The sequence below is a fragment of the Dendronephthya gigantea genome, unplaced genomic scaffold (genome assembly GCF_004324835.1).
Source record: "Dendronephthya gigantea isolate DGI-Jeju-01 unplaced genomic scaffold, DenGig_1.0 000026F, whole genome shotgun sequence".
NCBI lineage: Eukaryota > Metazoa > Cnidaria > Anthozoa > Malacalcyonacea > Nephtheidae > Dendronephthya > Dendronephthya gigantea.
Genome location: NW_021163036.1, coordinates 639,144 through 667,032, shown reverse-complemented (window position 1 = coordinate 667,032; position 27,889 = coordinate 639,144). Strand labels below are relative to the sequence as shown.

Here is a 27,889-nt window from a genome sequence, read left to right as displayed (position 1 = left end):
TACCTGATCAGCGATCTTCGTTTGCCGTTATGGAATAATTTTTTAATATTAAGATAATTCGGGGATAAACCGTGAAATTCACAAATTGTACTTCTAGGAAGGGCGAGGAATGAAAGTTACTCTAAACGAATGCAGACGTAAATTTGAATTTATTTAGCTGTGCGCGTGCATGTATGAGCCAATAAGGAGCTTTTTAATACTTAGCGGTGGAATATTGCGAATCTGAGCAAGACATGTGTCAATTATTGTTTACAAAAGTGGTTTATTACTCCGGCTACCGTAGGTACGCCGGAGTCTTAAAACACCAGCGGCCGGAAGTTTTGGATGTCACAAATGCGACCTACGTTCATGGAGTTAACCGCTTTTTTCTTCGAACGGTTCACGGGCTCACGTCAAAATGGCCGTGGATTATAAACATTGAAAGGATTTAAATTTTGGTTTTTCCATCAAATACTGCGACTGTTTTCCTTGGCATTAGCACTCGTAGTGCGTCGGGTTTTACTCGTAGGATTTTGGCACAATCAGTCGTTAGATCATTGGTGAATATTATAGCTTCGCAGGTTGTATGCATCATATACAGTAACTTCGATTTTAATATACTGTATACAGGCTGTGCCTGTTTATTAACTTGATATTTTGTGGAAGATAAACGAACTGGAGAAGCTTTAACAATGTGTGGAAATTTTACATTCGAACTCTAAGCTATTAAAACTCTACAGATGTCACGTATCATTGTTGTCCCCGTTTTATAGCTCATCTATTAAAATAATATTGGTAGCAACAGCTAAATTTTGCCCTCAAGAAAGAACAATATTGCTCTCAGGCATCACAAACCCCTGCCCGGTCTCGTTATTTTGACGGACGCATGTATACGGTACGCCACCTGTGCCGTAGCCGGAGTGTACGCCTGCCCAGGCGTCTTGTTATATTTACAAAAAGGGTCGCTTTATTATATGGCACGCGGTCTTGTGACTAAATGGCGTGCGCTGATTGGTTCTTTGCCGGTCTGGAATCCCCCAGTGACTAGACCGTTCACCGTTGCCATAGTAACGGTCCGACTCTCATATTTCTGAACAAAAACAAGCTTGCGCTTTTATTTTTGACACGAAAAATATCGACGGAGATTGGACGAAGAAGAGCATTATTTGGTACATGTGAATATTATATTTATTCATCTTTGACTTTTGTTTATATTACTGTATCATTCTATTTAACGAGTAAAAACAAAGTTTTGGAAGCCACTTCAGTGCTTGCTTGGCGACTGGCTGGCGAAAGAGAAATAAACTAAATACTGTATGCCATATAATAAATCCCTTATTAACCGAATACGTTCGGTCCGTACTGGAAAAATATCAGACGGACCTCGCTATCGCTCGGTCCGTACTGTCAAGACCTCGGTCTGATATTTTTCTAGTACGGACCTCAAATTCGGTTAATAAGTGGTATGTATTTGCTTATTGAGATCTGGTTTGACCCTATTTTGTAAATATAAAAACCCACTTTTGTAAATAATAAATAATAATTGACACATGCATTTGTTATTAGAATCTAATATTGTATGTCACTTTATTTTATGACACATCCTGCTGTAAATATTCTTAGCTCACTTCGCACTGAAGATGACTTAGTGTAAGCCGAAACATGTTTGCAATTTAAAAATTTAGTCGTTTACCTCAAATGTTTAACTTGTCTTGTGCTATTACGAAATTATAGAACTGCTATCATATAATTACCGGCATTCCAAGAATGTGTGGTTATGTTGGATCGAACCCGCTTTGCATAATACACCCAAAACACGCTGCAAATTTTTAACTTCTCGTCTTTTGATTACTTTATGGTAAGATTTTCATTCAGATGCTTCAGACTTACTAGTAGTAGAACGTCCGCGAGTGTTGTTTGCGCAGAGGATTACTGGGTTTGAAATAATATTTGTTCTATATAGCGCTGTGCTATAGAGCAGTATTATTTTCCGCTGAAGCAGCACAGCTTTCATGAACAAGAGCCTTTTGCCCTATATTTTTCACATTGAATACAACATGCAGTTATTTCAGTAAACTGCATGGGCGTTAGAATGCATGGAGATCAGTTTTCACCAGTTTCACGTGAAGGATTCATGCCTTCATTGCTAGCATATGCATGCGGGAAAATACTGCTGAGCTGTCAATTAAAACCGGTTTTAAAACAAGTACCAACCGGTATACAGGTAAAAACGAAAATTACGAAACTGCAAATATTAAATACCCTACTTTTTGGGGAAACACATTAGTTAGAATCTGCTCACACACGTTCCAACGTCTGGTGATCGACACAATATTTTTGTTATAAAAATAAACTACATCCAAGAATAAAGAATTGAAAAGTTTCGGTGGTGATACTTTGGAAGTCAATTTTTAAAGGACATCAAAGACGAAAAGCAGGTATTTAAATGTTACCATCTCATACAGTAATATATTTTAACCGCCGGAGAGGAAAACGGTTTATTTAGGTGCGAGACATGAATATGAAAATAGCCGGGTATCTGACGTACAAAATGTGGAAATAACTGCGCTCCTTTTCATGCAATAGATTTTTCTCTGCGAGACATCCTTGATCAATGCATCAGGCATTATTTGATGATATTTTGAGTTTATTTGACCCAAGAACGAAGTCCAGAAAATTCGCTGAAGCTGCATGGCTAAAATATAAATTTATGCAGCGTCATATTGCGGTTTGTGATCAGCGAAATATTTTTCGTTATTTCTCTCAAAATGCGAACTATATATCTTCCATTCTGAATGTCATTCTTCATATGGATATAATTAATTGTATTATTGAACTTTTACTTCGAAAGCGCTCGCCGTTTACTTAGGAAAATTCGCAAATCGCAGTCAATGAGAAACGGCTTTTGACATTTGACTCGAACAACAACATCACACTTGCGAAATAAAATCCCTCGCACCGGCCACTCGTGCGCTTAGAGGAGCTCTCATCGAAAGTCTTTTCCCCACAGTTATCATAAATTGTCCTGATATATTTTATATGTTCAAACAACTTTCTGCTTTGGCTAGAAAATTCGCAAAACACAACCAGCGCTTTTGGCAATTATACGGGTGGGGGTTGAAAATCACTAACAGTGCGATTTGTCCGATTGTGAGCACAATTTTAATTTGTTTCTGAATTTTTTTCCAGGAGTTGACAATAAATTGTGCACAAGTATATAAATATTTTTATAGAAGTCATTTGTTTCCAAAAAAAGTATAATGAGGTCGTTTAATACGTAAACTGATTGCGCACAACCCCCCGGATAAATCTGTCACAAACGCAAATTTCGCGCTGTTTCATATTAATTTTCATATTCGCGCTAAAATCACGTTGCTCGCGGTAAAATGTTTATTTACTCAGTTTTGTTTCATGCAATAAGCTCGTCCATCAATGGCATTCTTGTTGAGTATATATGACGCATTCGAAAAATGTATTTTTAGGTTATTTCGCCAAAACATGAAGTCCGGAAAATTCGCAGAAGCTGCATGACTAAAATGTTACTTTATGCACCGTCATGTTTGCGGTTTGTGATCAGCGAAATACTTTTCGCTATTTCTTTTAAACTAGGAACGATATATCTTCCATATTGAATGTCATTCTTTATATGGATATGATTAATTGTATTATCGAACTTTTACTTCGAAAGCGCTCGCCGTTTACTCAGAAAAATTCGCAAATCGCAGTCAATGAGAAACGGCTTTTGACATTTGACTCGAACAACAACATCACACTTGCGAAATAAAATCCCTCGCACCGGCCACTCGTGCGCTTAGAGGAGCTCTCATCGAAAGTCTTTTCCCCACAGTTATCATAAATTGTCCTGATATATTTTATATATTCAAACAACTTTCTGCTTTGGCTACAAAGAAAGAATAATGAGGTCATTTAATACATAAACTGATTGCGCACAACCTCCCCGAATAAATCTGTCACAAAGCAAATTTTGCGCTGTTTCATATTCATTTTCATATTCGCTCTATAATTACGTTGCTCGCAGTAAAATGTAGAATTATTCAGTTTCTTTTCATGCAAAAAGCTCATCCATGCAAGTCATTCTTGTTGAATATATGGCGCATTCGAAAAATGTAATTTGCAGTTATTTGACCGAAACACTGAGTTTACTCCATCGCATTTTCAATCTCTGCTCGAGCTATGAAAGCTTTCACGTCCAACTCGAAATTGTTAGAAAGTTATTCCAAGTCAACGGGTTTCCTTCGCATTTATTCGACCGTCTGGTCCGAAAATTTCTCGATAATACGTTCGTTCCAAAACCACCTATCCTAACAGCGCCTGAGAAAATCATCTATTTTTGTCTCCCTTTTACTGGGTTACACTCTATTCAGATTCGCACCCAAATCAACCGTCTTTGTAGCGCCGCTTTTCCGCATTTGGATGTTAGATTTGTTTTTCGTTCAACTAGAAGGCTTTCTTCACTCTCTCCTTTCAAAGATAAAGTCCCTAGGTACCTGAGATCTGGTGTAGTTTATCTATTTAAGTGTCGATGCTGTTCCGCGTCGTACGTGGGTCAAACCACGCGTCATCTACATACCAGAATATCAGAGCACTTGGGAATATCATCTATCGCTGGTAAACAGACCTCAAGCCCTGTTATGACTGTTATGTCCAGTATTCATTCGCACTTAAAGGCTTGCGGACACTCGGCAAGCTTTGACGAATTTAGAATCCTCTCTTCCTCATCTGACTCTTATGAGCCAATGATACATGAGAGTCTCCTCATCACCAAACTTAAGCCTTCTCTTAATGTTCAAGGCAACTCTATCCCTCTCAATTTATTTTAGTTCTTACTTCGTATTGTCATCGTGTCGTGAGAGAATGTACTGTTTGCCCTTGTTATCAACCTTTGTAAATTGATACCTTGTAAATATATTACTGGTCTACATATTCAAATTATCATGTAATTTATCATTTAGTCTGAAGATGTCTTAAGTTAAGACGAAACGTTACTACCTGACCAAATATATTTTTATTATTCTCAAATAGTTTAATTGTCTTTTATGGCTTTACCTGGGCACTATGTTGGGCTTTAATATTTATATTTCGAATACGCTTCCAGCCCGGCACGTCTCTGTCAACAGTATTGAATAATGTAAGTTCATGCAGCGATTGGTGATCAGCTAAAATACTTTTTATCCGGGGGGTTGTGCGCAATCAGTTACGTAATAAACGACCTCATTATTCTTTCTTTGGAGACAAATATGACTTCTATAAAAATATTTATATACTTGTGCACAATTTATTGTCAACTCCTGGAAAAAAATTCAGAAACAAATTAAAATTGTGCTCACAATCTGACAAATCGCACTGTTGGTGATTTTCAACGCCCACCCGTATAATTGCCAAAAGCGCTGGTTGTGTTTTGCGAATTTTCTAGCCAAAACAGAAAGTTGTTTGAACATATAAAATATATCAGGACAATTTATGATAACTGTCGAGAAAAGACCTTCGATGAGAGCTCCTCTAAGCGCACGAGTGGCCGGTGCGAGGGATTATATTTCGCAAGTGTCATGTTGTTGTTCGAGTCAAATGTCAAAAGCCGTTTCTCATTGACTGCGATTTGCGAATTTTCCTAAGTAAACGGCGAGCGCTTTCGAAGTAAAAGTTCAATAATACAATTAATTATATCCATATGAAGAATGACATTCAGAATGGAAGGTATATAGTTCGTATTTTAAGAGAAATAGCATTTTATGCTTTAAAAAACATCGCAATACCGAGGTCCACGGAATTTTGAGGGGCGCGATTGTACAGAAAATACCATCTTATTATGTGTAATCGCAGTAAAAATAAAACGATTCTGATTGGTCAAGTTAATCACAACAGGCACGGATCCAGACCGTATCGAAAGTGGCCCGAGCCACGGTCAGATTTTCCCATCTAGAATTTTACGGCCTCATCCTTTATGGATACTAAATAACGCATTATTTAGAAGTATATATCATTGCTTTGAATCACAGCAAAATTAAGGAGTAATATCTTTCGTAATCGTTGTCATATTAACACAATTAATTCCCATTCCAATTCACAATTATATTCCTCGTTTCATAGTATTATTGTTTAGTTAACACACTGAACTATAAAGTTTCCCGAAAGCTTGCCGAATTGTGTCGAGTATGTTTGGAAGCTTGTCGTAAATTCGAAGCTGCGATCACAGCAACAAGTTGACACGGCAATTAACGTGCAGAATATTGCGCAATTAGCCTTTCTCACGATGACGAATATCCGCCATTTTTGGGGTACTTTCAATTTTCTTAAACGCGTTTAAACAATAATAGCAATGTAAGAAGAATTTTTTAAGAGTCCATAGACCATTTAAACAATAAATTAAGCCTAAAATTAAAGACAGCCTCCCTGACAAGGTCTTGCGCTCACAAATTTAAAAAAAAGTACCCCCAAAATGGCGCCACATTCGTCATCGTGAGAAAGGTTAATTGTTACTATAATTTACTAAATATAGTAACATTCGGACACGGTGCAGTGTAGCAAACTAATCACAGGGCAAGTACTGGCCACGTGAGCCCACGGTGCGACACGGTGATTTGAAAGAAAATCAAGCAAAAAATTTCGTTCGATCGAAATTCCCATAGAAAAACTGTAAAGCGACGATAACATTTTCCCAAAATCCCTCAGTCAAAAAAAACTTTAGATAGACGATAAAAGTACCCAAAATAATATTTCACAGTTTATATACCGAAAGATTTTTCGGTTATATGGTGTTCGGAAGAAAAATTTTAAGCTTTCTATGTATACATATATCCTTAATTTTTGTTTACTAACAGAAAAGATGGCGGAGTCGCAAAGTGAGATTGTAACTGAAGCAGGGGTAAACAATTTTGACAAAAATTTAGAGGAAATGGCACAAAACATGAAGGTATTCTCCTCGGCTATGCGAGATTTTTACACAAAAAAAATTGAAGCTGAAGATGATGAAACTCATAAAAGTCACGTTGCTAAGAGGTTCAGAGAGATTAGAGATTACACAAGAAAAGATGCGATAGTTTATGTCGAATGTGTCCTTCCCATAACAGAAAGATTAATACAGTCTATAAACACATATTTCGAGTATTACCATCACGAAGTTTCTTCGTTTGAAGAGTGGTGCAAAATGTTGCCAGATATTTTAAAGAGAACTGCAGCCCTAAAACATCTCGCACATGCAGTAGTAGATATGTACGAGGATATGATAGTTCCCATAAAGACACGTGAAGACGAAGCGAAAATGATCAAGGCAGAGTTCGTAGACTTAAAAAGTAAGCATGAAAAAGAATTCAAAAAATACAAAACCAAGTCCAACAACAGAAAAATTTGCGCATACGCCGTCATGCCTATTCTTGGCGTAAATCTCATTGCGTATCCTTTGTTGAAGTCAGCACGTGAAAACAAGAAATTAGCAGTTGACTCAGAAAAGAACCTTGAAGTTGACGAAAATGCAGCACAAATCGTGGATAAAATCCTCATGCCCTCACTTGGTAAATTCATTAAAAGTCTGGAAAATGTTGCAGGATTCATTACAATGGTTGAACAAGATTTGCACAGGGAGCCTCGTGCGAATGAGTTTCATTATAACCTGATGAAAAGTAGAGAAATAAAAATGAGAGAAAGATGTGAAACATTCTCCCAAGTATGGCCTTCTGTTCGCACCGACCTCAGGGCGCTTCCCACTGAAGCTACTGACAATAGCTACGTCCATGAATGGTTTGAGAAAACACTTGCAGACCTTCGAGAAAAGAACACTGAAGAGGCTTTTTCCACTTTCTACCGTGTTGCAGAGGAAAAAATCCCTAGATATATGCGAGCACTTAGACCAACACAAGAAAGAACACATTCAGAATTGCCAACATCACCTGGTCTTTATGGAGAAGAGAGAAAACAACCAGAAATACCAACACAACCAGTTCATGATGGACAAGAGAGTAAACAACCAGAATTGCCAGCATCACCTGGTCATGATGGAAAAGAGAGAAAACAACCAGAATTGCCAACATCACCTGGTCATGATGGAAAAGAGAGAAAACAACCAGAATTGCCAACATCACCAAGTCATGATGGACAAGAAAGAAAACAACCAGAATTGCCAACATCACCATATCATGATGGACGAAAGAAAAAACAACCAGAAATACCAACATCACCACATCATGATGGACAAGAAAGAAAACAACCAAAAATACCAGCACCAGTGGAGCATTTAGAAATAAAACAATCAAACCCCGCACCACGAAAACACAATATAAACGAAAGAAAACAACAAGAAATGCCAACACAACCAGTTCATGATGGACAAGAGAGAAAGCAACCAGAAATACAAACAACACAAAATAAATGAACAAGAAATGTACAAAAGTAAAACAACCCTTGATCACCTAGAACATCATGTATTCAGACTTAACAAATTCAATTTCGAAAAAAGCAGAATTGAACGGGACTTGTAGTTCGAGACCTTTTCAAGAATTCACTTGAACGATTATAACTTTATAGATACACAGATTTTCTACTTATATAACTCGTAATAAAATATTGATAATTAAATGTATTTTGTTTATAGCAGTAAAATTTATTCCAGCTTCAGTTTAGAACTGAGTTTGGGTTGATCAATCGTAACTAATTCCAAAGAAACCATTGTGCATGATAGACGAATAATGTGGCATACCTCTTTTATATACACAACCAGTTGCCGGCTAAAAGAACTGCTATATAATGGCTGGAAATTGTATTTATATATTTTGTCAACAAAGTATGTAAATTACGTTTTAGTATTTTTGCACAAGTGAATATAACAAATTCTGATTGGTCAAATTTGACGTACTATGCTGTTATATTCACCTTCAGGTGAATATAAAAAATTTCAAAATGGCGGCTAGCCGTTTTGTGGACGTTTCTTACAAAGAGATAAGCGAACAAATGCAGTTCTTCTGTGAATTCACTTGTGCAAAATTACTAAATTCGTCTCGGTCAATATTCCACGATAACCACCTCGCTTTCGGCGAATAATTGTTAAATATTACGTTATATTATATATTATATTGCCATGCTGGCGAAACAATGCATTATTAGAATAAATACAAATGATAGAATAGAACTCTTAACATACCATGTATGCAATAATGTTTATGTCCATTTACTTAACTTAAAATTTGTGCAACGTTGAAATATATATCTTGTGGAAACAATGTCTGAGAGTATTCTCCTTCGTGCACATAGTTTGTGGTTTTCATTCAGATAATTTTGATGATCCACGTGCAATAGAAATTGGGGGGAAAAATACTACTCCTGACTTTTGACACTGTGGATTTCTAATCCCTCAGGGTTTTTCCCGTTATCCAACAGATATATCACTGTATATCATTTCAAATGAACTTTCTAAGTGCATTTGTCTACTTTGAATATAACATTATCAGCTGTTGCTCTCGAAATGCAAACGAATCATAATCAAGTTCTACTTGTCTAGCGTGCAATTACCTTAATATCTTAATGAAGATTCTGTATTTAATAACCTTATATGCAAACGAGTAGTCAGTGACAAAACTGGCCAATCAGAATCACGTTTTAAGATTTTTAAGATTGACCTACGCCATCTGGCCTATTTATAGGGCAGTCTCATGAAGTAAAAATTTCAAACTGTATTATACACGCGTAAAAACGCTCAGGTTGATGCAAGTTGATATGAACAGGATGGAGCAATGTTGTGCTGCCCACATTGTTCAGGGTTGTTATCAATATTGAACAATATTGTTACACCCGATTAAGTTTCAACAATATTGTTCAATATTGATAACAACTCTGAACAATGTGGGCAGCACAACATTGCTCCATCCTGTTTATATCAACTTGCATCAACCTGAGCGTTTTTAGGCGTGTACCAAACAACTAAAAGAGGAGGAGGTCCCAATCCCATTTGCCACTTCGAATTTTCGAAAATCCCAGTCAAATTCCAATCCCAATATATATAATTTAAATATTTTCCCAGCGTAAAAATAGTGCAATCTCAGTTCCCATTTTACCCGTTCGGGACACTCTTGAAAAGCATGCGCGCACAATTTGAACGTAATTCAAAATCCGTGTGCATAGATGTGGAAATTTATGTCACGCGCATTCCAATTATTTCGATTCAAAAGTTCATGAATTAAATTCTGCGGCATCTATTTCGCGAAAGGTTTTAACCTACGAATTGACTGTCAAAAATTATTTTATATTCAATTCCCAATGCATGATCTCTAAAGGTTTCGAAAACGCCCCAAACATGACACAACACAGATCCGTATAGCTAGCTACAGATACAAATATGTTTAACAAACGGTTGCATAACAGCTTTTCATATCCACTGATTTTTTGTTATATGGTGTTCAGAGATGAAATTCCAGCTCTGTATGCTTCCTTATATTAACAGAAAAGATGAGGAAGCAAAATGACAATGTGACCCAAGAACACATGAGAGAATTTAGTGAAAATTTGAAACAGATGCCAAAAAACATATATGGATTTTCTCAGGCTATGCGAGCTCTTTACGCAGACCAAGCTGTTGGTGGTAAAAGTGATGCTGCTGTAAAGTTCAGAAAGTTTCGGGACGACACAAGACAAGACGCAATGGTGTATTTGAAATGCATCCTTCCCGTAACGAATGAGCTCATAAGCTTTATTAAAGATCTCTTTACGATCTACGAAGTTAAATCGCGTTGTGAGGAATGGTGCGAATTCTTACCGCATATTTTAAACGAAACGAAAAGCGGGAATAACCTCGCGCAGACAGTATTAGGTGAACACGAGAAAGTCATAGCTCTCTTAAGGCAACGTGAAGGGGAGGTGAGAGAAGTCATGGGAGAGTTGGCAGACTTATATAGTAGGGATGAAGAGGTATGTAAAGAATATGAAGACAAGTGTGAAGAACAAAAAGCAGCTAAAAAGAATAGAGAATGGCCGAATGCACTCCAAAAAGATGCCTCCAAAAAGCAACACAAAATCAACAATAGGGCAGTAGAAACTGTAGCTAAAACCCTTGTTCCGGCAATGTCCAGTTTCCTTTATAATCTGCAAGCCGTAGCGAGATTTTTTAAGGTCATTATAAAGGAAATGGAATCGTTTGAAGAATGTACAAAAAGAAAGGATGATGATTCAAAAACGTCTCATTATGAAGTCATGAAAAATTCAGCTGAGGAAATACAATCTCTATGTGATGCATTTATCGAAGTCCTTCCAGCTGTTCGCACCGACTTCAAGGCACTTCCCGATAAAGATACCGACAAAAACTACGTTGACAAATGGCTAGAGAAAATGGATTATTGTGGAGACGAAAATAGGGCACCTTTTAACAATTTACCCAGTATTGGAATGGAAGGAAATGTTCGGTATAAACTGGCAGAACAAGCAGCGACATCAGATGCTAAACAAGAAAAATCACAACCAGAAACACCACCACAACCAGAACACGATATAGAATTACAAGTACCACCAGAAAACGGTGAACAGGGACAATTTGAATCACAAACACCATCAAATGAACCACAAATAAAATGTTGTGAATGCAACATCATGTAAATAAACTTTTGTCCCCGACGACAGGGAAAAAGATAAAGTAATTAAGGAGCTTTTTAACAATAAAACATAGTGACCACTAAAAGAAACAGAAGGTAGTTATGTCAAGTACAGTACTACCCTTTTTAACCAATCAACATGCAATAATTTTATCATGCTAAATCACCTAAATCAGCTAAATTAACAGCGCGTAACTACAATGTTGTTATTTTTACATGCCGTAAAAAAGGAAAAAATGGAATTTCATGACCCAGCAACTCCGGAACCATGCATAATTAGCATAAATCGCGATTACTTTTATAGTTTTTATATACTGGACCTCCAAGAAGTACAGTTTCGAACTGATAGAGCTAACAAGTGTAACTAAAGTTGGTTTAGGTATAGCTTAATTCTGTAGTAACACTAGATTAGTAAGAGGAAGAACAATTTAGAACTTATAGAGCTATCCAGTATAAATAAAGTTAGTTTAGTTTAGGTTTCCTCCTGTAGCAACACTGGATCAATAAGAGATGATTCTTACTGGACCTCTAGGAAGAACAGTTTAGAACTAATAGAACTATCCAGTATAAATAAAGTTAGTTTAGTTTAGGTTTCCTCCTGTAGTAACACTGGATCAATAAGAGATAATCCTTACTGGACCTCTGGGAAGAACAGTTTAGAACTGATAGAGCTGTCCAGTATAAATAAAGTTAGTTTAGTTTAGGTTTCCTCCTGTAGTAACACTGGATCAATAAGAGATGATCCTTACTGGACCTCTATAGGAAGAACAAATTAGAACTGATAGAGCTGTCCAGTATAAATACTCGGGTTCGGTTTTTCGTTTTGCGTCGCGAGTTTACGAAAATCACGTGTGGGTAGCACGAAGTCTTCGAACGAATCGAAATCGTCCTAGGATCGTTTCTCGCGCGGGTGTCACGAACATGCCATGTTACTACGAAATAGCTGTAGCCCGAGTGAACGCCTGAGCAGGTGTCTTGTTAAAGTTAAAGTTGTTCTTCTTGAACTTAATTCAGAACTGGCACGTAGAAGTATAAATATTGTCTAAATGTCTATAAAAATTACATCACAAACCTCGAAGATGTCAGCACGTCCAATGAATGGGCAGCTATCTTGTGAGTTTTTCAAAAAGTTATCGAACATTTTAACTAGACATGAAGAAATCGGGTATAACTATGTGTAAGTGTAACCGCAAAATTTTTACAAACAAGCATGCAGTATTATGTCCACAGCATATATATATATATTAATATATATATATATATATATATATATATATATATATATATAGTGAGATCATTCAAATACGATTGTCATTCTAAAACGTTATGGTTCCAGGTAGGTTGTCCTGCTATAATCTCTGAAAGCGCTTTTAGCTAGAGTTGCCTCTACTATAGCCATAGGCCTCAAAACTCAGAACTTTGCCATCTTCCCTTTTCTAAATATCGTTCTGTATGATGAAAAAGAAACCAGCAAGGAGAATATATATTTCTCCCAGTCAAAATTATGCTTGGTGTTTGGGGGGGGGCTATAACTGTCGATATCTACGTGTTACTAAATCACATTACATATATTAAAGACGTTCTTTCGCGGTGACGAGTGACGAAGGAAATTCACCCAAATGATGTAACAGTTATTCCAGTGATCCTGATAATAAATCGCCGATTGTCGGTGGCCTAATCAGGCTTAATGTGTTGGCTTTGTGCTCGGTAGCAAATATATGCAATTTCGTATCATTTCTTCACTCATGCATGTGAGGCATGATTTTTAATATAGGCAGCTGAACTATGGTGGTTATTTAAAGCCAATAGCAATATTTACTCGAAGTATTTCATCCGCAATTTGTAATTCTAGTCTCTTAGATTTATAGAAGATTTAGAATCGTTTTAAATGAAAAAGATTTAAATAGTTTTTTGAGGTTATCGTTGGTTCTCGATATATTTAACTCGAGAGTTTTATACCATGCAGTACAGCTCTTACTTGTGTTCATACTTACCAAATTTATACTGATCGCTGTTGGAAAATACGAGTTTGACATCACGAAGGCAATCCTGGTAAGTCTTATGGTATTAGCTTTCTTTTAATCGCTCTGAAATCCATTGACTTTAATGATCTCGGTATAATCTGGACCTGAATAACGTGAGATCACGGATCAACTAATTTGGATAAACACAATCCCTGGATTCCAGGAGGAACACTTTGAAACTGACTGAGCAATCAAGTGAAACTAAGGTTAGTACGTATAATAGGTTAGTTTGCTGATAATGACATATAAACTTAACATCAGGGATGCTTGTTCAAGATCAATATAGATTCAACGGATTAATTGCTCTTTATAGGCAAAAACGTGTCCTGTTAGTTCTGTTTTGAAGTTTTTGACGTGAAGTAGAGGTACGTACAATAATATTGAGATGTTATATATAGCGAGTTTTGGATTAAATGTGCATAATCCATGCAAAACGAAAAAGAATTTATTCAACTTGCTGCATAATGTAGAGAAAGAGTATAAAGTATTTTTCTCTACCATTGAATGGCTCTATTTGAACAAGCTCTCAACGCCGAACTCTACTCAACACTGCCGACCGCTCTACATAACGAATATCCCCCATAAGGCCATATATACATGCAGCTAGGTTGAGTAAAAATACGCTTATTCATATTCAAATTTGCGACGAACTTATGACCGCATGGCCTAATTTGACAACCGCTTTGAGTTCGCACAGGACGATTGAACAGATGGAAAGCAAAATTTAAAATTTCAAACAAGACGTATAAAAAATGTAAAATTTATTTGCAAACATTTCCTTGTATTGTTCTCGACATCTTCAGAACAATTACTTTGTATGTTCCATTGAAAAATATTTCGATAAGTACGAATCCTTGTCTTTTGAAGAATGGGGTGAAACGCTGCCGGAAATCCTGGAAGAAACGAGAGTCCATAAAAAGCTTGTATGAAATGTTGGACTGAAAGTACGAAAAGCTGATGGTTCCCCTCAAGAAACGCGAGGATGAGGCTCGAATGATCATGAAAGAGTTCAAAAACCTACAAAAAGATTATGATCGTCAGAAGCAAGAGTTAGAAGCGACGGCACAGAAAAAGAAAAGATGGGCCTATGGACTTGCTTTTTTTCCTGGTGTGAATTTGATCGCGTCTCCCTTGCTGGGATTGCCTTCAAAAGGAGATAAATCCAAAGCGAATTTTCGATCATTTTACAACGTGCTTCCAGCCGTTCTCAACGACTTCAGCGAAATTCCGTTTTTGGTCAACGACAACAATTACGTCGAAAAATGCCTGAAAGAAAATCTTGGAGAGATTGCATTAACTATAGATAATGAGCTAATGATGATGATTTTAAAATTAGCTTAATTTGGTTAAAAATTAAAGCAGTTAATTAGGTAATTAGGTAGGACAGCGGGATGATTATATAACTTGTTTTATACCGATGCATAAATGTTTATATTTGGGCATTTTAGCGCGTCCTTAATCAAATGTGAAAAGGGATTTAAAAATAATCGTTATCTTTTATATTATATGAGGAAAATAAAACAATTCGATGAGGGGGGAACATAGTATACGTTCTATACGTTCTGTGTTTTATTTACCTCATATGATAATAGGCTCTTCTAATAGAGCTGGCGATAACTTAATTAGCTACATTGCAAAAATGCAGAAAATATATGATGCATGGAACCTGCTGAGATAATACATCCATCAGCGTACCTCTTTTTGACACTATATATATTAAAAATGATCAAAATAAACATCGCAAACTTTGAAAAAGGAATATGGCAATAGTTTATTATCACGATGTCAAAGACAATAACAGATGTGCTCAAAATAAGTCAGGAATAACAAAGAAATTTACACAAACCTTCTGACAGGGCTTTCTGAAGAATTGATGAATCGAAGCCTATTGCCAAACAGGGCCACACTTTAGGCCACCTGTGGAATCATAGCGGCGAGTAGCGTGCCGAATGTGCATGACTGCAAAGGACCTTTAAAACAAAAGGCTCGAAAATACTTTTTTTCATTTTGAGCCATCAAACGTGTTTCTTCAAAGGTCTAGAGGGGATATATTATCCGTATATCCCTCTGTATATTGCGTACGTACAATGTTGTTATTTTAACACATCGTACTTACAAGAATATTTTGACGACCACGCGTACTTTCTACAGCTAAGCGTTGCTTGGTCATATGTATGTCGCTTAATTATAACAATTATATCGATCCACAAACCTCTGAAGTGTCAACAGGTTCAATAAATGGCCAGCTGTCTTCATGCCGCATTAGATCTTTTAACAGCTTCTCGCACAGTTTCAACTACACAAGAAATCAGACAGTACTATTATTAAAGTTAAGTATAGCCGAAGAATTTTTACGCACAAACATTATGGCAAGAAGTTATGGTTCTTAGAAGGATGTTTCACCATAAACTCTGAGAGGGCGAGCCGCGAGGAGTGTAAAGGTTTTTCCCTATTATAGGCTTAAAACTCAAAACATTGCCTTAGCTGCAGGTATTTGCATTGACAGCCCAAAACTAGGCGTGCGTCATGCATGTTTATCATCCCCGAGCCGGCGAGGCTACTAATTCCGCCCGGAGATTTCAATTAGGTTTAATTACGGGAATGCAACTTGAAATTGTCCGCCATTATGTCATGCATGGACATTTGGCGTGTTTGTACGTTATGCGCATGCGTTTAAGACGAGTTGAAGCTGGTTGGAACATCACATTGGCCGCGTGAGAGGAGACTGGACTGGCGTATTATAAGTTTGAACAACAAACGTTCTTACACTCCAGATATATTTGGAGGTCACTGCATCGAGATTGTTTGAAATATTACACGTAATACTAAATGTCAGAAAGAGCACGTGCGCAAACTCTAAGGTACAAGGTATCGCGTATTGTCAGTTTCTGTCACGTATTGTCAGTTATACTAATAATGATATAGCCTATTGTAATTGCCAAAAAATATACAGAAAAGAAGATTTTGTGACACCATCCAGTCAATCCAGCCAGTCCGCATGAGTGAATGTAAAGTGCAGGCTGCGCTAAAGTAAGATTAACATCATGTTGGCTCTTTTTCTTTTAAATATTTCTTTGTACCACTACTACATGGTTAATATTAAAACAATTGGACCACTCGTGCCAGTTATCAAAACAATTTTGTCACTTGTAACAAATTTTTGTTACTTTGAATTTAGTCCATATAATAAATTTTTATTTAATAATTTTAATTTTTATAAATGAAAGTATTTATTTGTGTTAAGATCAGCCTAAATTTAAAGTTTTACGTGTTTTCGTGAAATAATTCTAAAGAACGACGCTAATATACCTGCATAAATGATTGTGCAATATTTACAGGGAAATAAACATCTGTCAGCAAAACCGGTTATCAAACCAGTATCACCCGTATATAGGTGGGGCGTGGTTAAAAACGAAAGTGGCTGTATAAAAATAACGTATTTCCCAGAATACATGCACTTGGAATCTGGTCACTCAAACATTCAAACACTTTGGAAAATTTTGTGAACAACAGTATAAGTTGAAGTTGAAACTGAACGAATTTGAAGTTTAAGAATCACTGCAGATATTCTGTGAGCCAACTTACAATTGAAATTCGACGACTATCGCAGGTATTTAATGTTATATATATTTTTTAAAATGGGGAAACCAGCCAGTAGAGCTGATATTTATTAGCTTATTATTGTCCGCGGCGAAAATGCAGTTATATGGAACCTGTTCGCATAATAACCTCCAATAACCTTCAGATAATCTGAGTTTTTGACATTCGTTTATTGGTTATTCAATAGTAAGGTTTTCAGTCGGTAAACGCAAGATTTATCACGGTATTATTGTGCGGCGAGTCTGCTAAATTATTTGCCTTAGCGCTGTGTAAGAAGATGACCAAAATTCATCTTTCACACGTCACAAAAGTCATCACCATACTGCACATTGCGTGTCATTTTGGCTATATAGACAAGCCTATAGGTTTTGGTAGGCAAGATTCTTCTAGCATATATCTTTCACACTGAATATAGAGCTACGCTATAAAATTAGCGTAACAATAGGGATAAATTTTCACGTGAAAAATTCATGTCTTTATTGATATGTATATACCCAACGGAAAAACACTGCATGCATGCATGCTATCCCAGTCCACAAAACCGGTTATGAAACCAGTACTAGAACTGGTAAGGTTAAAAATGAAACTGCAAATAATAAATAACTATATTTTTGCTGTAAAAATCAAACGGTATTCGACAGCAAGTCGGTATCGAAGCTATAAATTACAAGTTTGGATCAGTTGTGATATATCGTGAGACAACTTTCAACTGAATTTCGAAAGCAAAAATAGGTATGGAATGTTTTCATACATAGTGTCATTGTCTTAATTAACGGGAAGAAAAACAGTTATATATAGGTGCCAAGTATATTTCGATATATAGTGTAGCATGCTTACCTCCAGTTTCCTTTCCAGGTCTTTAAAATTTTATTGTATAAACACTAGGGGCCAGTGAATAAATTACCTATAAATGTATTAGTTATAGTTCTAGACTTAGCGAATCACGATAGATGATTTAAGTTAAGGATAAATCATTCCATTGTTGCAAACCAACAACTTACAGCAACAGTTTACACCAAATATGCATGCACTTTATATAATCACACATAAATTATTCCTATATAACAAAACACTTAATGTACAATACCTCGGGAATAGTGAGTTTTGTTTTCCCTCGAGTCTCAATATAACATTCATGCAGACTCTTAGGAAAACAAAACTCACTATTTCCCTCGGGAGCATACATTAAGTGAATAATATATGTTGACTTCTGTCTATTTTTATAAATGAAAATATTTATTTGTGTTAAGATCAGCGTAAATTTAAAGTTTTACGTGTTTTCGTGAAATAATTCTAAAGAACGACGCTAATATACCTGCATAAATGATTGTGCAATATTTACAGGGAAATAAGCATCTGTCAGCAAAACCGGTTATCAAACTAGTATCACCCGTATATAGGTGGGGCATGGTTAAAAACGAAAGTGGCTATACAAAAATAACGTATTTCCCAGAATACATGCACTTGGAATCTGCTCACTCAGACATTCAAACACTTTGGATAATTTTGTGAACAACAGTATAAGTTGAAGTTGAAACTGAACGAATTTGAAGTTTAAATCACTGCTGCTGATATTCTGTGAGCCAACTTACAATTGAAATTCGACGACTATGGCAGGTATTTAATGTTATTTTTTAAAAGTTCTAACAAAATGGGGAAACCAGCCAGTAGAGCTGATATTTATTAACTTATTATTGTCCGCGGCGAAAATGCAGTTATATGGAACCTGCTCGCATAATAACCTCCAATAACCTTCAGATAATCTGAGTTTTTGACATTCGTTTATTGGTTATTCAATAGTAAGGTTTTCAGTCGGTAAACGCAAGATTTATCACGGTATTATTGTGCGGCGAGTCTGCTAAATTATTTGCCTTAGCGCTGTGTGAGAAGATGACCAAAATTCATCTTTCACGTCACAGAAGTCATCACCATACTGCACATTGCGTGTCATTTTGGCTATATAGACAGCCTATAGGTTTTGGTAGGCAAGATTCTTCTAGCATATATCTTTCACACTGAATATAGAGCTACGCTATAAAATTAGCGTAACAATAGGGATAAATTTTCACGTGAAGAATTCGTGTCTTTATTGATATGCATATACCCAACGGAAAAACACTGCATGCATGCATGCTATCCCAGTCCACAAAACCGGTTATGAAACCAGTACTAGAACTGGTAAGGTTAAAAATGAAACTGCAAATAATAAATAAATATATTTTTGCAGTAAAAATCAAACGGTATTCGACAGCAAGTCGGTATCGAAGCTATAAATTACAAGTTTGAATCAGTTGTGATATATCGTGAGACAACTTTCAACTGAAATTCGAAAGCAAAATTAGGTATGGAATGTTTTCATACATAGTGTCATTGTCTTAATTAACGGGAAGAAAAACAGTTATATATAGGTGCCAAGTATATTTCGATATATAGTGTAGCATGCTTACCTCCAGTTTCCTTTCCAGGTCTTTAAAATTTTATTGTATAAACACTAGGGGCCAGTGGATAAATTACCTATAAATGTATTAGTTATAGTTCTAGACTTAGCGAATCACGATAGATGATTTAAGTTAAGGATAAACCATTCCATTGTTGCAAACCAACAACTTACAGCAACAGTTTACACCAAATATGCATGCACTTTATATAATCACACATAAATTATTCCTATGTAACAAAACACTTAATGTACAATACCTCGGGAATAGTGAGTTTTGTTTTCCCTCGAGTCTCAATATAACATTCAGGCTCTAGGGAAAACAAAACTCACTATTTCCCTCGGGAGCATACATTAAGTGAATAATATATGTTGACTTCTGTCTATTTTTATAAATGAAAATATTTATTTGTGTTAAGATCAGCGTATATAAATTTAAAGTTTTACGTGTTTTCGTGAAATAATTCTAAAGAACGACGCTAATATACCTGCATAAATGATTGTGCAATATTTACAGGGAAATAAACATCTGTCAGCAAAACCGGTTGTCAAACCAGTATCACCCGTATAGTTAAAAACGAAAGTGCATAGCTATATAAAAATAACGTACATCTAAGACACGCACTTGGAATCTGCTCACTCAGACATTCAAACACTTTGGATAATTTTGTGAACAACAGTATAAGTTGAAGTTGAAACTGAACGAATTTGAAGTTTAAATCACTGCAGATATTCTGTGAGCCAACTTACAATTGAAATTCGACGACTATGGCAGGTATTTAATGTTATTTTCTTAAAGTTCTAACAAAATGGAGAGAAGAGCCAGTAGAGCTATTATTCCCGGCGAAAATGCAGTTATATGGAACCTTCTTTCATAATAACCCCCAATAACCTTCAGATAAACTTTGAGTTCTTGACATCGTCTATTGGTTATTCCATGGTTTTCAATCAGTAAACGCAAGATTTATCACGGTATTATTGTGCGGCAAGTTTGCTAAATTATTCGCTGTTTAAAAAATGACCAGAATTCATCTTTCACGACACAAAAGTCATCACTCTAGTGCACATTGCGTGTCATTTTGGCTATATAGGTAGTCTAGGTTTTGGTAGGCAAGATTCTTGTAGCATATATATCTTTCACATTGAATATTGAGCTACGCTATAACGTAACCATAGAGATAAATCTTCGCGTGAATAGACTTCATGTCTTTATTTATAGGCATATATGCACAACGGAAAAACAGCTACATGCATGCTATTCCAGTACACAAAACCGGTTATGAAACCAGTACTAGCACCTGTAAGGTTAAAAATGAAACTGCAAAGAATAAAAAACTATGTTTTCTGCTGTATCTTTTTTGAAGGCATGCAGTTTAAAATAAACAACAGGGTAAAAATAAATCTTCACGTGAACAATTCATGTCTCATTGATATTAATATCTACATGCCGGAAAAGTACTGCTAAACCTGTCAAGTAAGTGTCAATAGAAACCAGTTATCAAGCCTGTACGGTTAAAACGAAACTGCTAAGATAAATTAACTTATTTCCTAGACTACAAATTACTTCGAATCAGTTAACACTCGGAAGACTTCTAATAGTTTGTGGTCGACGAGAAGTTTGCATTTTGGCTTGGTTACAAGAATTAAAGACAAAAAGTAGGTATTTTAATAAATCCTTAATATGTTATAAAGTGATATATAGTTTATTAGTTAGTTTTAAACAATTTGATTTCGATGAAATATCCATGAGTAAAATTGCATGCATGGATTTGGCTTTTTTGGTATAAAGTATTTTAATGATGTATTGCAGAATTTTATTAATCCACTTTTATTGTACATAGTCATGGTCGATTAGCCCTTGCTCAGGACAAATGCAAATTTTTAGCTCATAGACATAGCATATAAGGACATGTTTATTCTAGTAATATGTTATTGCCCATCATTTTTTGCCCAGTAAGAAATGATTATTTTTCTTCCTCTTAAACAATTAACGGAACCAAAATTTTTTGGGGGTAATATACCAACAGTGTATATGGAAAAGGTGTTCACTTGATATTAAAATATTGATATCAGAGGTCGGTTGTATAAACATGCATGTAGTAAAAATTTGTTCACACAAAACATGAGCGGTTACTTCATATGTCGTAAAAACAGACACCTTTCGATGAATTTACAGGTGATGAAATAAAATAGTTTGGTTTGTGAATAATAAACTACAAAACCCGGGCAGTATATATAACTGCATGGCATTACATACTTAACTACATTACAAGGATGCAGATATGGAAACTACTCGTATAAAAAAAACAAACACAGGAGTTCAAAATTTTAAACTCCTCAACATTCGTCTACTTGATTTTAGTCAGTTGAATGTACAGCATATTAGTAAAACATTCACGATATTTGACTAATAATTTGCTTTAAAGATGCTAAAAAATTAGCAGCATTTTTTTTAATAGAAGATAAGAAGGTTTAAAAGTAAAGGGGTTTTTTACGAAGCATCCAAGCTTTCGTTAGGAAGATTTCTTTTTTATCTTTCACTTTCGATATCAGGTTTTATTATATGTGTGAGATTTATGCACAGCAGAATGATGAAATATCGTATTCCACAGGGTAATCGCAAAAATATTCAATTTTTAAGGCATCAGTTTCAATTAAACAAGAGGGTAAAAATAAATCTTCATGTAAACTATTCGTGTCTCGTTGATATTCATACATGCTGGAAAAGTACTAGTAAACCTGTCAATATTAAAAACCAGTTGTCAAACCAGTACAATTAAACCGGCCTGTACGGGTGAAAAACTTATTTCCTAGACTACAAATATTTGGAGTCTGTTAACACTCAGAACACAGCGTGTAAAAAGGCGTTCACACATTTCTATATATAGGTCTATATATAGGAAAATATTACGACCGTGCGGTTGCATACGTAGCAAAAATTTGCTATATCGTTAGTGTAAAGATTAGCTAATCACAAAGATTTTGAGTCAACTTCGAACTTAACTAAAAAACAACAAAGTTCGGTGTTATATATAGTTTTCTATCGTAGAATTAGATCTCAACGCAGGGTTGAAATACGCGCACGTCAGAGTTGTTCAGGTAAAAATACCCGAATACAAATATTAAGAGAAGTCAGGGCGAAAAAAAAGAAATTGGCTCATAAAAAGAAATCTGGTCAAGTTGAAAAATCTTAACTATATTTGCTATGTAGTAAAGTTTCGTGATCCAAACTATACTGAAAAGACCTTTCGGCTCTATGATGTCCAGAGATAAAATTTCTCTGCATTACCTTAATTTTTTTACTAACAGAAATAATGGCGGCGTCGCAAAAAAACATTGTGGGTGAAGAAGATATAGTACTATCAGGTGAGGATATTAAAGAAATGACAGAAAACACGCGTTCATTCTCCTTGGCTTTACGAGCCCTTTATACACACAAAGTTCTTGATGATAAAAGTGATGCCGCAATAAAGTTCAAAGATGTTCGAGACGAGACAGCACAGCATGCAAACGTGTATGCGAAACACGTCATTCCTGAAACGACAAATTTTATAAGGTCTCTTAAAGATTACTTCGTGAATTACACCGTTCCATTTGACGATTGGAGCAAAATGTTACCATCTATTTTAATTGAAACGGAGGCTCTGATAACCGATGTGGAGAAACTGTTAGATTTGTACCACAATATCATGGTTCCGTTAAAAAAATGTGAAGATAAGGCACGTGTGATTTCGGCAGAGTTCCATATTTTACAAACGAAGTATGAAGAGGAATGTAAGAAATACGAAAGAGAGGCAGACAAAATAAAAAACAAGTATAGTTTCCAAATCTTAAATCGTATCACGTATCCTTTCCGTACACAGTCTGTTGAAGCAAAGATGGATTTGGCACAAAAAGCGAAAGCTCGTTCAAAACCACACAAAAACGCAGCAGAAATTGTGGATAAAACCTTTATTTCTAAGCTTCAAAAATTTATTGCAAGCTTGGAAAATATATCAGGTTTCTTTACAGTCACTAAACAAGATTTAATATCGTTCAAAGATACTCAAAAGCCGGAAAATAGAAAAAAAATGAAACAGCATTATGACAATATGAATCACGGAGCCAGTGGTATAAAAGCTGCGTGTAATATATTCTTTTCATCACTCCCAGCCGTTACCACCAACTTTGATGCACTTCCTATTCAAGGTTCTGCACAACGACAATCACAATATGTTACTCTGGAAATGCAGCCATCAGAAATACCGCCACAACCAAAATATGTTTTACTGAAATTAAGCCTACCAGAAAATCCATAAGAACTAAAACAAGTTGTACTGGAAATAAAAAAATCAGAAATTCCACCACCAAAAAAACATATTATATTGGAATTAAAACAACCAAAAACACCAGTAAAACCAAGTCTTGTTACAGTGGAAATAAAACAATCAGTAATTCCACCACCAAAACATGTTATACTGGAAATAAAACAATCAGAAACAGCAGCACCACCAAAACCTTTTGTACTGGAAATTGGACCATAAGCAAAGCTAGCATAACCAGAACTTTTTCTACTAGAAATAAAAGAACCAAACAAAGATGCAAACACTACCAGAACACGATCAATAAGAAAAAACCCACCAGAAATATGACATGACTTTTTGTTTAAAAATTCACAAATTCCGAACAAAATCTAGAAGATCATCATATAATTAAATATTTATATAATTAAATACTTCTACAAGGAACCAACTGGAATTCAAACGAGCTAGATAGGTACCAAGATGATTATATGATATGTATGATTGTAAAATATAATCTTGGATTTATATATTAGAATTTAAATGAGAATAGAGTAATGACAAGAGCACAAATATACACACAAGGGCGTATGAAGGGAGGGATGTGACAATTAACAAAATTTATAATAAAATTTGAACATATTGCTTTTGTTATTGGTAAGAAAAACACGGCATAAAATTCAAATAAATTGCCCAAATATTCATAACGTCCTGGGGCGGGTTGTGTGAACGGTGAATAGCGCTATCCACCGGATAGTGATTTTTTCAACCGTTTTAAACATGCACGAAAAGCTATGAAATCACAGATTTGGAGCTAGCAGAGATCCCCCAACTTGAGAACACTACGGTTTAATCGAGGTTATGCCGAACAATTGGTCCTGGATTATTCCCAAATATTTGAGGGACATCACTCAATATCGGCTGTTTCCTGCATGAGTTTCCATTCACACGCTAAATTGAAAAATTGCCAAATGTTAATCAACTTTTTACAACCCATGCTATTTAGATGACAGTAGGTCACTCTAGTCTAATATCCAATTATATATAATTACGAGATTGAGCTAGGGAAAATGGAAAGCTAATTTGGGAGCGATGTATCGGAAAATTACGAAACAAACTCAATAAAAAAGAATTCCCTCGTAATTTGCCAAAAATTTTCCGATAACGACGTTTGTCGAGTCACTAACTTGAAAGTTTAGTAAATGTATCTGAGCTGTTTTGTATCTAGTTTTTTTTTCTCATGAAACTATATAGTGATATTTTTTAAGCATCTGACTATCATTTAGGTCATTATAATATAAGCTTTTTCTGGCTAGCCTAGGAAGTTATTTACTTGTTTCGAAATGGCGAGGAGTTGCTACATTCAGTAGCTACATCTGCTAAACTATCCTGCATAGGCTCTCCATATAGCATTCAAGGACACTGAAAAATCAACGATTGTTTCAGTTTGAAATACTGCGACTGGTTGAGGTGTAATCCATGGCTCCACTTCGATATATATGTAGAAGTTAACACAGCAGGGGCGTAGGAAGCATCCAGAGATTGGGGGGGCACCAGCTTTCAGAGGCAATTTTGGTTAATTATATGGGCAGCTGAAAGTGTGTATAGGGACGGTTTTATTGCCCAAGCTGCACGGACATCACTAGTGTGGTTTATATTTATGCTCTACAAAACGATTTGGGCACGTGTAGGTCGATTTTTCACAATAACATTAGCTTCAAAAGAGGTTTTTCATCACAAAAAGGGAACCTTTCGCCCCTTGAAAACTTTGGGAGGGGGGCAAGTGCTCCCAAATGATAATGTAAGCAGTTCGCTTTCTTCACCCGCACTCGAGGAAAATACATTCACATGTGCCCAAAATTACTCGATAATTATTCGGTGAAAGCGGCAGGTGTCAACAAAGCTACGTCGCTATAGCCTGGAAAAATTTGCGTACGCAATAGTCAAAAATGGTGCTTCACTTTAGGAAAACGGATGTTACGAAGCTTCCCGCAGAAAATGGAATTTTTTAAAATCTTATTGTGCAAAACCAATAAAACAACAATGAAATTTTTAACTTGATGTATTGTAATAATATTGATACTGATAGATTATACTCCATAGTGCTGAGAGCCGAAATTTTAGCTCTGTATATATCCTCATTTTTTACAACAGAAAAGATGTCGGAGTTGCAGGATAACAATGTGACCCAAGGCCAAGTGGACGAGTTAAAAAAGAATTTGAAAAAAATTCCAGAAGACATGCGTGAGGTTTCTTTGAGTTTCCGCGCTCTTTATTCAGACCAAGCTGTTGGTGGTAATAGCGACGCTGCTGTAAAATTCAGAAAGATTCGAGATGACACAAGACAAGATGCAATGGTGTATTTGAAGTGCGTCCTTCCTGAAACGACAAATTTCATAAGGTCTATAAAAGAATACTTCGAGAATTACGAGGGTTTGAAGTATAAAAATTGGTGCGAGATGTTACCAGACATTTTAGAAAATACAAAAACCCAAGGAGACATTGCAACGCAGGTCTTAGGTATGCACAAGACAATTATGAATTCCTTGAAGATACGTCAAACCGAGGCGAAAGATATCATGGAAGAGTTAACAAGCAAGTGTAAAGACGAAGAAAGAGAATATGAAGACCAACACAAAGAAGGCAGTGTAACGACAAATAACGGAGAAAAAAACACCACGGGCTACATGCCTGACTTTGTAAAAAAAATATTTTCGCCTTCTTCCCACGGAAGGTCTACACCTGAAAAAAAGGCGCGTGTAGTTGCTTCAACAACGAATTACGAAATCAACAGAAATGCAGTACAAATTGCGGTTGAGAATCTTATTCCTGCACTGTCTAGATTCATTGATGGTCTTCAAAATGTAGCACAGTTCTTTCAAGTCATTCTAGAGGAACTTGAATCATTTGAAGATAGTACCAAAGAAAAAAAAAAGTGCCATTATGATGTGATTACAAATTCAGTCAGGCAAATTAAATCTCTCTGCAATGCATTCTTCAAAGTACTTCCTGCTGTTAGTTCAGACTTCGAGGCACTTCCCAGCGAGGATACGGACCAAAACTACGTGGACAAATGGTTGGAAAAAACACTTGCAAAAAAATCAGCATCACAAGAACATTCTGAACAAGAAAGTGAACACCAAAAAACACCACCACCGCCATATGGACAAGATAGACCAAAATTTAAGCAAATTAGTTCAGTTTAGGTTTCCCCCTGTAGTAACACTAGATCAATAAGAGATGATCCTTACTGGACCTCTAGGAAGAACAGTTTAGAACTGATAGAGCAATCTAGTATAAATTAAGTTAGTTTAGTTTAGGTTACCTCCTGTAGTAACACTAGATCAAAAAGAGATAATCTTTACTGGACCTCTAGGAAGAACAGTTTAGAACTGTTCACCAAGAACTATGCAGTTTAGAACTCGCGTAGACTGGTATAGAACCTGGAAGAACAGTTTACAACTGATGGGGCTATCAAGTATAAATAAAGGTAAAGTTGCTCCTCTTGAACCTAATTTAAAACTGCCAGAACTTTAAATGCTGTCTAAATGTCTAACAATTACATTATATTACAAATCTTGAAGATATCGCGACAGGTCCAATAAATGGCCAGCTATATCTTCACGTTCTCGCACATCTTAAACTATACAGACATAAAGAAATCGGGTAATATACTATAAGAATAAAAAAAGTTTGAATATTAAAGTCTTGATCGTGTTGTATAATGACAAGAGCAGAAATGCTCACAGCATTTGTCATAATAACTATTGTTCATTGCAAAATTTTTTTGTTTGATTATTCTTGTTTGCAATGAAATTTCAAGAAAATTAAACGAAGTTATAACTGGCAAAGGCAGAGACGAGTAACCTGATTATTAATTTTTAATAACAACCAGAAAATGAATGCTTCGAAGAGAATGTTACTGTTTAAAATCGCGAAGAAAAAATGCTTTTTCTTTAACCGTCATATTAATCTAATAGA

At 35.8% G+C, this 27,889-nt stretch overlaps 2 protein-coding genes and 1 long non-coding RNA gene across 13 annotated transcripts in view; 2 read left to right on the top strand and 1 right to left on the bottom strand.

The window, feature by feature from the left end:
- LOC114523014 overlaps window positions 1-18,097 on the bottom strand; it is a 56,485-nt gene extending 38,388 nt beyond the window's left edge. The window contains exons 1-4 of one of the 2 annotated variants that reach the window (XR_003686976.1): window positions 18,029-18,097; window positions 15,804-15,887; window positions 13,562-13,695; window positions 12,640-12,713 (exon numbers count right to left, since the gene is read on the bottom strand). This is a non-coding gene — a long non-coding RNA (uncharacterized LOC114523014). Of the gene's footprint in view, window positions 1-12,639; window positions 12,714-13,561; window positions 13,696-15,437; window positions 15,522-15,803; window positions 15,888-18,028 lie in introns of those variants that run through there. The other variant, XR_003686977.1, reaches the window with a different exon arrangement.
- On the top strand, window positions 2,292-11,885 carry LOC114523005. 3 transcript variants are annotated; one of them, XM_028543802.1, is made up of 2 exons: window positions 2,292-2,417; window positions 10,427-11,885. In XM_028543802.1, the coding sequence occupies exon 2, from the start codon at window positions 10,432-10,434 to the stop codon at window positions 11,569-11,571; it is 1,140 nt and encodes a 379-aa protein (XP_028399603.1). In that variant the 5' UTR covers window positions 2,292-2,417; window positions 10,427-10,431; the 3' UTR covers window positions 11,572-11,885. The 3 variants fall into 3 exon arrangements, with proteins under 3 accessions (XP_028399603.1, XP_028399604.1, XP_028399601.1); XM_028543803.1 differs by having other exon boundaries at window positions 10,387-11,885; XM_028543800.1 differs by lacking the exon at window positions 10,427-11,885 and adding an exon at window positions 6,819-9,145.
- On the top strand, window positions 17,061-27,178 carry LOC114523010. 8 transcript variants are annotated; one of them, XM_028543811.1, is made up of 4 exons: window positions 17,061-17,201; window positions 21,181-21,284; window positions 22,758-22,759; window positions 26,063-27,178. In XM_028543811.1, exon 4 carries the CDS (start codon window positions 26,068-26,070, stop codon window positions 27,112-27,114), a length of 1,047 nt encoding a protein of 348 aa, XP_028399612.1. In that variant the 5' UTR covers window positions 17,061-17,201; window positions 21,181-21,284; window positions 22,758-22,759; window positions 26,063-26,067; the 3' UTR covers window positions 27,115-27,178. The 8 variants fall into 8 exon arrangements, with proteins under 8 accessions (XP_028399612.1, XP_028399617.1, XP_028399609.1 ...); XM_028543816.1 differs by lacking the exon at window positions 26,063-27,178 and adding an exon at window positions 22,938-24,544; XM_028543812.1 differs by lacking the exons at window positions 17,061-17,201; window positions 22,758-22,759 and adding exons at window positions 17,844-17,923; window positions 18,645-18,808.
- The last annotated feature ends 711 nt before the right edge of the window (window positions 27,179-27,889 follow it).